The following is a 12816-nucleotide window of genomic DNA, read 5'->3' on the forward strand; positions in this document are numbered from 1 at the left end:
TTACGATGTTAGGTCAATAGGTTATCTGCCCCTATGGACACGATGCAAACAATAAATAGGTGTGAAACAGGCCCCCGTAGGGGCCCCATTTTGCGTACATTTTCGGCGGGGTCAAAAGGTTAGGTCAAAAGGTTAGATGATTTACGATGTTATAACCCATAAAACCCAGGTGCTAACCCATTATAGGTCAATAGGTTATCTGCCCCTATGGTGGTGACACGATGTTATGCAAACAGCCGGCCCGTCATAGTTAATAGCTGGAGGCACCCCATTTTAGGTCAAAAGGTTAGCTGATTTACGAGGTTGATTTACGATGTTATAACCCATAAAACCCAGGTGTTAACCCATTTTAGGTCAATAGGTTATCTGACCCTATGGCGGTGACACGATGTTATGCAAACAGACGATCCGTCATAGTTAATTTCGGGCACAATTCGAGTTGGTTTTCGCCGACAAACACTTTCGGGCCCCTAAGCGTACCGTAAAATAGCGGGAGGTCATCGGTAAAAGTGTTTTGGGAAAAAAAGAGAAGAGTGTATACAAATTATAAGGTTTTATTAAGATATTTTTCGAGTACAGGCTGTATAATACGATTTACATTGAAAATACGTCTTTGGAAATGTATTTTATTTATATCATGGTAATTACGTCGATCTTCGTAGGGTATATACCAAAGTTCACTCAAAGGGTTGAATCGAACCATCTGAAATTAGCGTTTTTACGAGCATTTTCATTAAATGTTCTACCTCGAGGCGTTTGATGGTAAGAGTTACGTTGTCGCCGGGTCCCTCGGGGGTGGTTGTGGTTCCGCCGGAGATGTATTTTTCGGATGGCGGGATATCTTGGCCATCCAAAGCGGCGGGTGACGGACAGTTGGGATAAAATTTGTCGTGTTCCGTTTGGGGTACGTCGCCGGATTCCCAACTGCCTAACTGTCCGTGGCAGAGGTAGCATTCGACTATGCCGTCCGAGTCTACGGCGAAAAGTCTTGCGTGGGCCAAGTCTTCCTTGTTCACGTGTACGTTGTCCCATTGCTTGAACGTTTCTAGCCGACCGGTTACGGTGGTGAGATCCTCGTGACTAGCCATCCCGATTCTCTTTGAGCTACGGAATAATATTTCTGGGTCTAAACCCCAAAATGACGTAATCTATAAAAATGACATAATTTAAAAATGACTCACTAAAGATGACGTAATCTACACCATGAAACGTAAAGATTACGTAGATGCGTTGCGGTTTTCATAAGCCAGCCGCTATGGGAAAGAGGAAGATGTCTCCGCTTAGGCTACCGAAGAAATGCGGGATATGCTCGGAAATATACCGGTCCGTGAGAGGTTTCAAACAACATTTAATGACACATTTATCTTGTAATACAATGAAAGAAGATTCGGATCTGGCGTGTGATTGTGATGCGAGTGAATCGCTCCATTACACAGAGGCCGAGGAAATGTCAGATGATAAAATTATCGATTATCTTAACGAACTTATTGGGACATGTAAAAAGCGCGGTGCCACAATGGAATCAACCGAACCAACTACATCTAACCTGCCAGCCGAATTAAAAATGCCGACTGAAAAGGAAATGGCTGCTCTGATTTATTTTCAAGAATATTGTAAAACTAATCAAATTCATAATATTAAAACCGCTGTAAAGAAAATGTGAATAAACGTTTTTATATTGAATACATTGTTATTTTTAAAGGTGACCGTATAAAATAATTTTTACATTGATAAATTGACACTTAATATTTTTAAAATACGTTTATAATATTTTTCTACCGTGGGCGAATGAATGGACACAATGAACTATTAATTACGTAATCTAAAAAAAATGACGCGAGCAATGAGAAATAACGAGTCGGATTTATAAGATAATAAAAAATATTTATTTTATAAGATGATATATTACAAAAATTATTTTTCTTTTACGAGTCAAAAAAATATTATAGTGTGATACAAAAAAAATTAAAATGGACATCGTAATTGACTGTCTATTTCAGCGAGGTTCTGGGTAATCCATTCGGCGAAAAGTAGACTTCGTTCCAAAGAACACGGTTGTCGGGTGTTTAGAGTGTGATGTCGGAATAGCCAATTCACTGGTGGGGGGGGGGGGGAAGTCAAAGTCTACAAAGGCCATTCTCGCCATGCCACCGACACGATACTGAGGGTTTAGTTAGGAATAAAAACGGGGTATAGTCGCGCGACGGGAATTTATACTCCGTTTATGATGACGTAACAGGTTGTTAAATTTTCTAGTGGCCATTATATCATTGTTGACGTCTCTTCGTGAAAAACCCTTAAAGAAGCTTTGGTGACTTCTACGTTTTGATCGGTGACGTATATAAATCACGCAATAATGTCCGCAAATGACGCTCGTTGTCGATTGAAGTCGCCGCTTGGTGGGCGTGATTTTTCTCGAATTTTGTTTTAAAAAAAGTTTAATGGCTGGCAAAATGGGCCGTAGCGCCAAAGAGTCAAAATACCAAGCCCGTTTTAATTTATCAAGGTAAATCGCGACCCAATGGCTGCCGGGTTCATCGTGGGGGTCCAGATTTACAACCAGTGACGCTGGAAAACTATTAATCTTATCGGGTAGACAATCCGAAGCGAATACGCCCATAAAATTGCGCGTACGTCTCAAAATGTTTAAAATCTCGGATCCGCGCATAATTACACGTTTTCAATAGAAACGTTACGATCTTTGTCTACGCTAAAGCTGGCTTGAAATTCGGCGAAAACTACGCAGCTTAACGTTTGCGGGACTGGTTTAGCGAACGAAAGCTCCAAACGCATCTGGCCCTGTCTGGAGGGGTTCCAATAATGACTCTCACCCGCGCTATGGTCGTTTGAAATGTCGAAGACGTAAAAAGCGTAGCCCCCGGCATAATCTCCCCGGGAAATATCGATCCCGGTGTTTCTATAATGAATTCCGCTACCCGTGAATAAAGTATGATAGGCTTGAATATATTGTCCCGCGTCGTAGTTTGGCGTAATAGGTTTCGAATCCACACCGTCAGAATCCACGTAAAGAGCTAAACTCGATAAATCTTGATGTTCGAAAGCGTACGGGTTTTTTGCCAGGGTTCCATTGTAGGCTTCGTGATCCACCAGCGCGACAATCAAGCGAACCGGGAGGGTACCCAAATATACGTTGGGAATAACTGTGTTTCGGATATTCGAGTTGATGGTGAATATTTTTGTTTCGGTGCGTGTAAAAGCGTACTTTGCTGCTGCTCGTGACAAGGCGTTTTCGTGAGCGATAAGTATTTTGGGTGCAATTTGTATTCGACGTACCAACAAGCTCGCGTCCGTAATGATAATTTTATAGTCAACCCCGGGCTTCGGCGTACCCATTAACGCAAAACTCGCTTTACTTCGCGATAGTTTAATACGTAAATCTACGCCATTAATTAAATATTTTTCGACATTGAGCGCGTCAAGAAACAGCGGACCAATTAAATCTATTTCTTTCGACTGATCCGTGAATCCTTTCCGCTGTTTAAAACCCTCGTTGGCAGTGACCGAATTCATTTCGCCGGGGGTATCCTTGTACCACAGCGCGCCTGTTAAATGGGACGCTTTGGCACCCTTGTCAAAATTTAACAAAGTTTCAATGTACGCCCGATAAGCGTACGAACAAGCTGACGGAGACAGTAAGGTTCCGTTAAGGTAAACTTCCGCGTGATTAAATAGCGTGTGCAAAAAATTGTTACACCCCCCTACAACATCCGACGGTAATAAACTTTTGCCCGCGTCATCGGCGACGATTTTAGCTTTAACAAGTAGGTACGTAAGCGGTAAATCAATATACTCGTGCCCGCTTCCAGGAATATTAAACTCGATGGTATCGCCTCGCAGCGACGAGATGGGTTTGAAGGTGGTCCATTTTCCTCCCTCAATTGACGTTTGGATAGGCGCGGATTGAAAAATATCAAGTTCACTTTTTAACGCTTCGCAATGACCCATAATTTTAGGAGAAAATATCAACGACCTTTCTAGCTCGTTTCCTGCCTACTAATGATTTTTTTCCACCGCGTTTTGGTCTTTTCTTAATTGTTTTAGTTTTGCGTTTACGTTTCCCAGTCCCGTATTGTTGTTTGAGATCATCGTACTTTTCTGTGAGGCGCCGTTTGGTAGCTTCACGTATGGATGACCCCGTCGAGACATCAGCCAAAACTTGTTTTCCCGTGGAGAGGGCTTGGCCCCCCAAAAATTTCGCCCCCCGTAAAAGAAACGGTTTCGCTAGCTTGTACAAGCCGGAGAAGAAACTCCCAAACCCGCTTCCGAATTGCCCGTGCCCCCGCTGATACGGCGATCCCACGTATACGTCGGGAATAGCGCCACCCGCCTGAGTGGCATAATATTGAGCGTACGGGCACGCTACGCAGCGTCTTTTTTCAAGAACGTGTCTTAAGGGCATCTTGGACGCAAATGAAGTTTTACTGTTAGATTGCCAAACTCAAAAGGAGCTGGTTTCCCATAAACATCGCGTAGATCTATTTGGATAGTATCAAAGTATTTCTTCTCAATGGGCACGTAATGCGGTGAAATGTATGTTTTCTCGATATGAGTACCAAATCGGGCTGATTCGTCAACCGCTATTATTCTTAACAATTTGACGAGCGACGAGCCCACCACTTGATCAGCGACGATATCGGAATAAACGAAGATTTGGGGCGGAATGTGGAAATTTAAGCGAGCCGGGTTCTCGCTTCTGCCCGCGATAGTTTTAGTTCTTTCAAATCCTAGCGTGTTGCTCAGTCCGTCACTCATAAATACGCCATAGGGGGTAATATTTTTTCCAACCAGCGCCACGTGTCCGTTCAGCGGATCGTGGGTAAGACACACATTAGCGGCGGTGCATAGCGCGGTGTCGTTTACTACTTTAAGTAAATGGTCTATACTCAAGTAATGCCCCGGAGGGATTTCTCGCATCGTCCCGACCATTTTAGGGTCAGACTGTCCCCCATGTTGGGCGGGATTAACGCGGAAATAGACGTAATTGTCATAGGGCAACACGTTGTAAAACGAAAAGGGATACAATATTTCCACCAACGCAACTTCCCACCCCCCCTTTAATTCGATAGGTTCGGGTAATTTTATCGTGAAACAGGCTACCGTATTATTCGGAAATATCTCGAGATTTGAATTACTGGGTATCGTTAGGTAAAAGGCTTCGGACATCTTTAGCAGAAACCCAAGAATTGAATGTAGCCGGATACCCTAACCAAGAAACGAAATATTCGACTTTACCCTTTGAGCGTCGCTTCTTTAATACTTTGTCAATTGTATATTCTTCCGGTTTTATAACTCGTTGAATTTCTTTGAAATAAAAATATCCCGTGATGGGTTCGTCAGCCAAATCAACGAGCTTAAATTGAAGAGGTCTTTTAGTATTCTTGAAAATAACTTTAAATATTTCGGCGCTCCAATTTTGATCGCTGTACCCTTTTAAAAACGGTCTGGCAGTTCGGGTAATCCTTACGTAATCGCCGACTTTGATACGGCATTTTCGGGGCTTGAGGGCGGCTGGCTGAGACTGCCCTGGTTTGTAAATATTTCTATAAACTTGAAGAATATTTTTGTCGTTTACATCGAAGGGAGCCATTTTAATTGCAGTATGATAACTGGCGTTATACGAATGAATTAAATTGGGCAGCTCGTCGAGATAGCGTCGCGTGTTTTTATGAGTAAAAAAACGATACATGCGCTGTTTCAGGGTCCTATTAAAACGCTCTACCATCGCGGCTTTAACATCGCTATTTTCGGAATGGTAATGTCTAATGCCCTCCTCTTTTAGGAGTTTTAAAACAGTCGAATTAACGTACTCCAACCCACGGTCGAACTGTATAGCGCGGGGCTTGCCCCGCTCTTTAAAAATTATTTTCAGGGCGCGGGCAACCTCCGCGCCGGTCTTACGTTTTAGGCGGACGGCAAATGCCACTCTCGAAAAGCAATCTATACAAGTAAGAATAAATGTGTATCCGGAATTGTCGCTCGCTAAAGACCGCATATCTGCCAAATCAGTCTGATAGAGGTCTAGTCTGTTTCCCACACGAATCTTTCGTCGTTGGAATTTTCGAATAACTGGTCTATGTAACGTATAGGCGTCGTGAGTTTGCAAAAACGTTTCAACATTCTCCCGAGATATTCCGAGCTCTTTGACAGAATCGTATAATTTTTCAACACCCCCGTAGCTAGCTGGATTACGAGAATCGAAATATATTTTTTCGAGTCTAGTCGTTACGTTTATCGGTAACTCTCTCATTTCAAAATTTTGGCACTCGGCGTTTTTTTTTTACGTAAACGGTTCTTAATAGTAGGCGACCAAAGTTTCGGTGACTGTCGAGGTGTCGCGAAAGAATTAGGCCCGACCGCTGACGGCAAAGTTTTCTTTCGTTTGGAGGAGGCGAGCGAAAGATGGGGGCCCGGGGGGGCGGAAGCTGTTACGAACGAAGTAGACGGTAATGGGGTGGTGGTGGGGAAGGCTTGAGGGGTGATTTTCCGTAGTTTACCCACCAGGTTATTAAATTTTGACCAACTCTGGGGTCTCGGCGCGTGGGGACTTATTAGATAATATACTAAATCAACAATATCAGAATCCGTTTGTATTTCACCGTCTAATAAAATCTGCCCCTGGCTGTCCCACCGCAGTCGACCGCTGTCCGAAATCAAATGATTAAATATAGCTCGGGCGCTCGCTCTGTATCCTAGCGGGAACAGATTGACTAATGTATCGAAACTGGGCGTATCGTTATTTTCAATCGGTTTATTTCGAGCGTGCTTTTTTAATAGCATCTCTTCGTATATCTTCCACTTGGTCCTGTCATCGAGCGCTTCGCTTTTTAAAATATCAGCCATTTCCGTGTCAATATCCGGTTTGAGTTGTTGATGGGGTGGCGTAATCGGCGCTAAAGTCATTTTTTTCGAGTACCTTAACATTTTTTATGTTCAACCTGTTAGGGCTCCCACGAGCGACGACACAATAGGCAGAAGAAACGAGAAAAATACGGCACCTTTTTGATTTAATAATATTCGTTTTTTAGTTTGCCAGCCCAATTTTTTCTGGGCAATTTTGCGTAACGTTTTACGGTGTATTTTTAATCGTAGTTTTTGCCGCGTGGTTAGACGTATATTCCCGATAAGAGTATTATACACGCAATCAGATATTGCTTCGATCAACTCTTTATTGGCGTTAATTAAAATATTACGTCTCTTAACGCCCTTTAATTTGCCGATCGATTCGAGCAGATGTTTTTGCGACCTGACTCGTCGAGACATTGTACATCGAATGAATTCGACTCGCGGCGGGTGTGTGTGTGGTAACTAACCACCCTCGGAAAAGTATTATTTCGGAATGTATACCGAGACTTGCTCGCCGGGGAAAATATTAGTTCTGATCCGATGTGAATCGGGGCAATCTTTCTGAAGGTCGATCAATACGTAAGAGTTTGGGTCTCTAGTCGCGTCAGAAATCGCTTCGATAACAAAGTTGGAGTTATCAGGGGCCATTTGGCGCGCCAAACAATTATTCTGTGTTTTGTCCCGTACATTTTTCGTTAAAAGTATGTAGTGCGCATTGAGGGAAATTTCGCGACACCCGCGACCCTGATGAAATAAATTTTGACTTATGTAGATAAAGCTAACATTACGATGATGCGAGACTTTGGTGAACAATTGGGCAACTTCTCCTTTTTGGCCCGCCCCCATTAAATCGTCTAAAACCGCCAGTATCCGTTTCGAGCCGTCAAATAAGTCAGGATCGGGTAAACCCTTATGCAATATAACGTTATATTTTTTAAGTTTATCGTATCCTGGCTGATCCTCGCCGTAAAACCAGTGGATTTCTTCAATTTGAGGTTCAAACATTTGTTTTAAATGTTTAATCAGTTTTTCTACGAAATATGTCTTACCACTTTGGCTAGGCCCGCAAAGTATGATGTTACAACTGTGATAAAAAGGGTACATTATCACCGCGTAGCTGAAACCAGAATGAAATAAAATGGACATTTTGTTTTTATATATAATATTTTTTATTTTTGACAATAACAAAACACGTTTTCCCGTGACACACCCCCTTGCCACGTGGAAAGCGGCCGGCGCGCTAGAGACACACCCCCCTCGTGACCCCGACGCGCGCGGATAGCGGATCGAGAGAGAGAACGCGCGCGCGCCTCTCTCTCTCTCTCGAACGCCGAGACGGCGACCCGCGGAGACCGGCGCCTCTCGACCCGCGGCTCGCCCGCATAAGAGCGAAGGTTTTTTTTTAAGCGCGTATTTTATATCCGAATGGAACTGTTCGGTAATTCGATAAAACCCGAACTTTATCCATTACGGGCCGATACGCTTTTTCCAAGTCGACGCTAACGAGCGTATGATCCGGAAGTCGACGGATTTGTTTGGGCAGAGGCACGGCAAACGCCGCCGGTATTTCAGTTTCTTCGTCAGTCACTCCTAGCATAGTTTTTAAATTTTCGCCGTTAATGATATGCTGATTACCGATATTAATTCGAAATCCTTTCACTTTCGTAACGTTAAATTTTTCGCCCGTATCCGGATTTTTCACCCAAAACGAGTAATTTTTTGGCCCGCCATACGCGGCTTCGTAAATAAACGAATTCTTTCCATAACCGGATAACTCGCTGACCATATCGCCCAAATAATGGCCCGTAGTTATAAGGGGTTGTTTCGAGACGTACTGGAGGGCGTCAGTGTCCAAATATAACGCGTTCTCTCCGACTATTTCAAGATATTTTAATAAAACTAATCTCGCTTGACAGGTTGTATAAGCGGCAATTACGCAATTTGTATGTTTTAGAGGGATTTCCGCTTCCTTGATGGGGGCTGATTTCACTAGAAGAGTCGTATCGTTGACTGTCAAAACCGATTTTACGTTGATTTCAGGATTTGATAGCAGTTCAAAGAACACTTTGGGTTCGCGAACGATTTCAGTTTTGGTCACAATGGATCGCTGACCGAGTTTTCTGGAAAAAAAAGTTTTAATATCTATCACGCTACCCAATATGATTTATAACCCCAATGGGGGGGGGGGTAATAAAATCCATACAGACCCCCACATGGAATTCAGCATTAATTTCGAGATGGCACGAAGTCCTTCGTTTTTGGAGACTTTGGTAGGGTCCAATTTGACCCCTTCATGACGTTCGAAAGCCGCAATGTATTCAGCCTGGGCTTCGGGGGTCTGACAATCTGACGGCCAGCCGCTCGCCTCCACCTTGGTTTTTAGGAAACAGTCAACGTAATCTCGAAAAATCCCTCCACTGTCCGTTGCAGGATCGTATTGCGTCACCGTGTATGACCACGCCTCAATTTTTTTTGTAATTTTGTATCCGCGATTTACCGCCCATCTTAATTCGTCGATTACCCAAACGCCTTTAAGCATTCTTTCGTCGTCAGAATGCTCGCAGTCACCCTGATACCGTAAATCGGCACACGTCCGGCATACGGTAAACGTTAACTTTTTGTTAACGGTCCGATACGGAAGAATAGGATGGAATAAATTGGTTGGCGGGAGCACGTTACATAACAATAATCCCTCAAAATCGTCAATGGCTGGAATATCGCTACCGAGCAGAATTGTCGGATGACCAACGGGGACTTTGCCACTATAAAAAGGAAAACACACTTAAATATTTGTTTTCGTTATATATATATTTTTCGATATAATACCGTTTGTTTATAAAAGGGTACAGGCTGCAAATGTCCACGTAGAATATTTTATCGTCGGTCCCTTCAACGTTACAGTACGTTCGTAGGGCTGATACTCTGCCCCCGAAAAAAGCGGCTCGCGGGTCTAAACGTTCAGTTAAAGTTTCCGAAAAATTAGAATTTTTTAAAAATTCATTTATGGCTGGATTTTGTTGTTTTTCCAAAATCCAATCGCACCCCCATTGTTGAATGACGGTATAACCCATTTCTTTAAGTTTATTGGTTGTCCGCATCGTGTTGGAAAATCGTGTATTAAGGGTATCGCTCGCGTTAGCGTATAATGGCTGGTTCCTATTTACAGAGTCCCCGAAGCAAGTCCTACAACCGTGATACCTTTAATGAAAAAAAACCTGTTTATATTTTGTCTCTTCGAACTTTTTAAAATAATACTTACCAACAGCCCTGATATTGTAGAGCGTTTTTCTCACCGATTAGACCATCAATTTTAATTTTTCCAGCACGCGGTTCTCGACCATTCAGCGTTGACACGATGGTAACATTCCGGACATGCGCTTCCCAAGCCAGCCATTCTAAAGCCTCGGTGGATTGAGGCTCGGATAACCGATACAAATTAGCCGGTATTATGCCAATCGTTTCTGGCTCCAAAAAGTTTTTCCTTAGCACGTAACTGCACACTGACGCGATAGTCACGCCCACGCTAAACGGATTAACTTCGCACAAGTCTTGAAATAGTTTCATAAACTTTAAACAACCCTTAGCTAATATGTGGGTATCTCTAGAACAATAGAGTTTTAACGTTTCGAGGTAATTAAATCCCGAACTCTTTTCGGATTCGAGAGCGTACCATTTGTTAAAACTTTCGCGGTCTTTCGCCGTGAAATATTGGGCCCCGTAAGCTTCCAAGGGGGGCAGCGAGTTCTCCGAGACGTAGTTTGTTTGTTCGGGTTTGTAAATGTCAAAATTATTATCAACTACGTTGAATAGAAAATGAGGGAAAAAATCTTTCGTATATTCGCGACCCAGCTCGAACGTATCCGCGAATTTCGACAGAGGAATGGGTATATAATTATACGAATCCGATAGAGTTAAATTGTGTAGTTTCAGTTGCAAGATGCGAGTTCCATTTATTATCGGATCGGGCTCAAACGAGTCGGCACTCTCCATTATAACTTGTAATAGGAGTTGCGTATCATAATTACTCGCATTATGTCCCAGCGCGGTCACTCTTCTTATCCGAGCCAGTGTTCTTAAATATTCGAAAAAGTTTCGCGCGGAATCTGAACCCAGAAATTGTCTTTGGCGAACGCCGCAAAATCTGCATGCTACGTCGGGGGTATCAACACACGCGACACAATAAGTTTCCGACACGCATAAAATGGGTTGATGAATATAACAGTTTTTCTTATCGGGGTGCCGTTTGGTTTGGACCGTTTCAAAATCGTAAAATATCCACATTTGCGTGGGCTGACCGTTGGAATCGAAACGTGGTGGGGGGTGTCGCGGGTCTTTTATTACTTGGATGTAACATTGATGTCCCGAGGGGGAAAACTTACGACAAACGGTACAATACTGTTCGGTACAAGAATGCAGCTGGCCGTCGCGTTTAGTCAAATCGATTAGAATCGAACATTCCGTGCAATGAAATAAATTTTGGCATAATGATAATTTATCGCCTGTTAATTTTATTTTATGATGAGCGTAGCAATCGACACCCGTAAACTTACGTAAACAGTCGGGACATTTTATTATATCTCCGGTACATTTTATGGCCCTGCAGCACGCGAAACAATAGTCTGAACACGCGTGGGTGCTATCTTGTCTGTACCCCTCTAGACACTTTGAACAAAACTTTTCTTTCCCGAATAAGGGAGCCAGCTTTTTAACTAGATTGAAATGCGCCCCCTCGTTTAAAAGTACAATACGTTTTCTGTCCATACCTCCCCTTACTCTAGAATCGTACACCAAGGTCGGCCAGCTGTTTTTAATTTGATAGATTAAAATATCGTATTCTTTGAGATACGTTCTAAATTTTCTAATCGACTCGGGCGACGCGCATTCTTTATTAGGTCGGACACCCGATTTGGAGCATAGGAGGAGCGCCTCGGCTCGCTGGGCCACATTGTTTTCTTTGGTATGCGACAAAGTTTCATAGACCGTTTTTAGTCTTTTGTTTTCGGGTTCATTCTGATATTTACACAGTGCCACACCGACGCAAAGAGCTCTAGCGAGACAGATTGAGTCGCTGTTCGCAATACGGACAATTGCTCGTCTATTTCTAGAAAACAGGGCAAAGGTCTCTAGTCGTTTCCGTTTTGTACGGCCACCGCCTTGGGGGAGACGGACAATGGAAAAAGTTAAATTAACGGGTGCCAGGAAAAACGCTTCTTCCTCATCTGAATATATAGATTCGGATATCTCGTCGAGAAGGGCCTCGATATCAATTTGGTCACGTCTCCTAAATGAAATGGTTATATCGGGATGCGCCGCACCCAGCGCCGAACTACGGATTACTAGTTGTACCATGTCAGCGGGGTTTACGTCGCGTAATACCCGTTCAGTGACCCTGGCAAGCCCTTCCGCTATATTACCCGATATTTCAGCTTCCAATTCAATTCCCGTCATATTGAAGTTCGGGAACTGTTTTTCATTCTGACCCAAAATTACGCAATTCGGGTCCTCAAATTCAATATACCCTACAATTGGGAAATCTCCCTCCGCCTCCCCGTAACCGCTTTGGTTAAGTAGGTCGTTGAAATAGTCGTCCACCATTTCGGCGGATTCACGCGGTTGAGCATCATCGACCGTGACAATTTCAGGGGCGTCTATAAAAAATAAATATATATTTTAATTTCTTAGATATTTTTCGGTACGAGAAAAAAAACTTACTCTTCAGGTAGTCCAACACAGGTTCGTCATATTCGGCACCCAACATAGCATCCCACTCGAGTTCGAGTAATTCTTTTTCCCGCTTATTATATCTCGCTTCAATAATTTCGCCTAACCGAGGCGGTAATGCTTGATTAAATAATCGGAGTTCGGCTACCGTTTGGCACGCTTCTGGAACGTGGGGGATAGCTTGAACAGTTTCAAAAATTTCAATAACCGTCAAAATTAATTTAAAACTCA

The 12816-nt window shown here is 43.2% G+C and overlaps 1 protein-coding gene across 1 annotated transcript; it reads right to left on the reverse strand.

Moving 5' to 3' along the window:
* Positions 1-8076: 8076 nt before the first annotated feature.
* On the reverse strand, positions 8077-12459 carry LOC149963205 (uncharacterized). Its single transcript, XM_090165166.1, has 5 exons — positions 12055-12459; positions 10124-10431; positions 9691-10062; positions 9072-9626; positions 8077-8984 (listed from the first exon to the last, which is right to left on the reverse strand). The coding sequence occupies exons 1-5, from the start codon at positions 12457-12459 to the stop codon at positions 8267-8269; spliced, it is 2358 nt and encodes a 785-aa protein (XP_090021292.1). The 3' UTR covers positions 8077-8266.
* Between the last annotated feature and the right edge of the window lie 357 nt (positions 12460-12816).

Source organism: Leiobunum rupestre, chromosome 1 (genome assembly GCF_980474605.1).
Source record: "Leiobunum rupestre chromosome 1, qqLeiRupe1.1.hap1, whole genome shotgun sequence".
NCBI classification, from domain to species: Eukaryota; Metazoa; Arthropoda; class Arachnida; order Opiliones; family Sclerosomatidae; genus Leiobunum; species Leiobunum rupestre.

Bases quoted from the DNA above. Each gene is read 5' to 3' on its own strand.
- LOC149963205 (XM_090165166.1), bottom strand. From the start codon at position 12,459: ATGGTGGACGACTATTTCAACGACCTACTTAACCAAAGCGGTTACGGG. The intron at 10,432-12,054 runs GTTAATTTAACT...GGTTGTTTAAAG, and splicing joins AAGCGTTTTTCCTGGCACCC to TTTATGAAACTATTTCAAGA. The intron at 8,985-9,071 runs GTCTGTATGGAT...TTTTTTTTCCAG, and splicing joins ATGCTGAATTCCATGTGGGG to AAAACTCGGTCAGCGATCCA.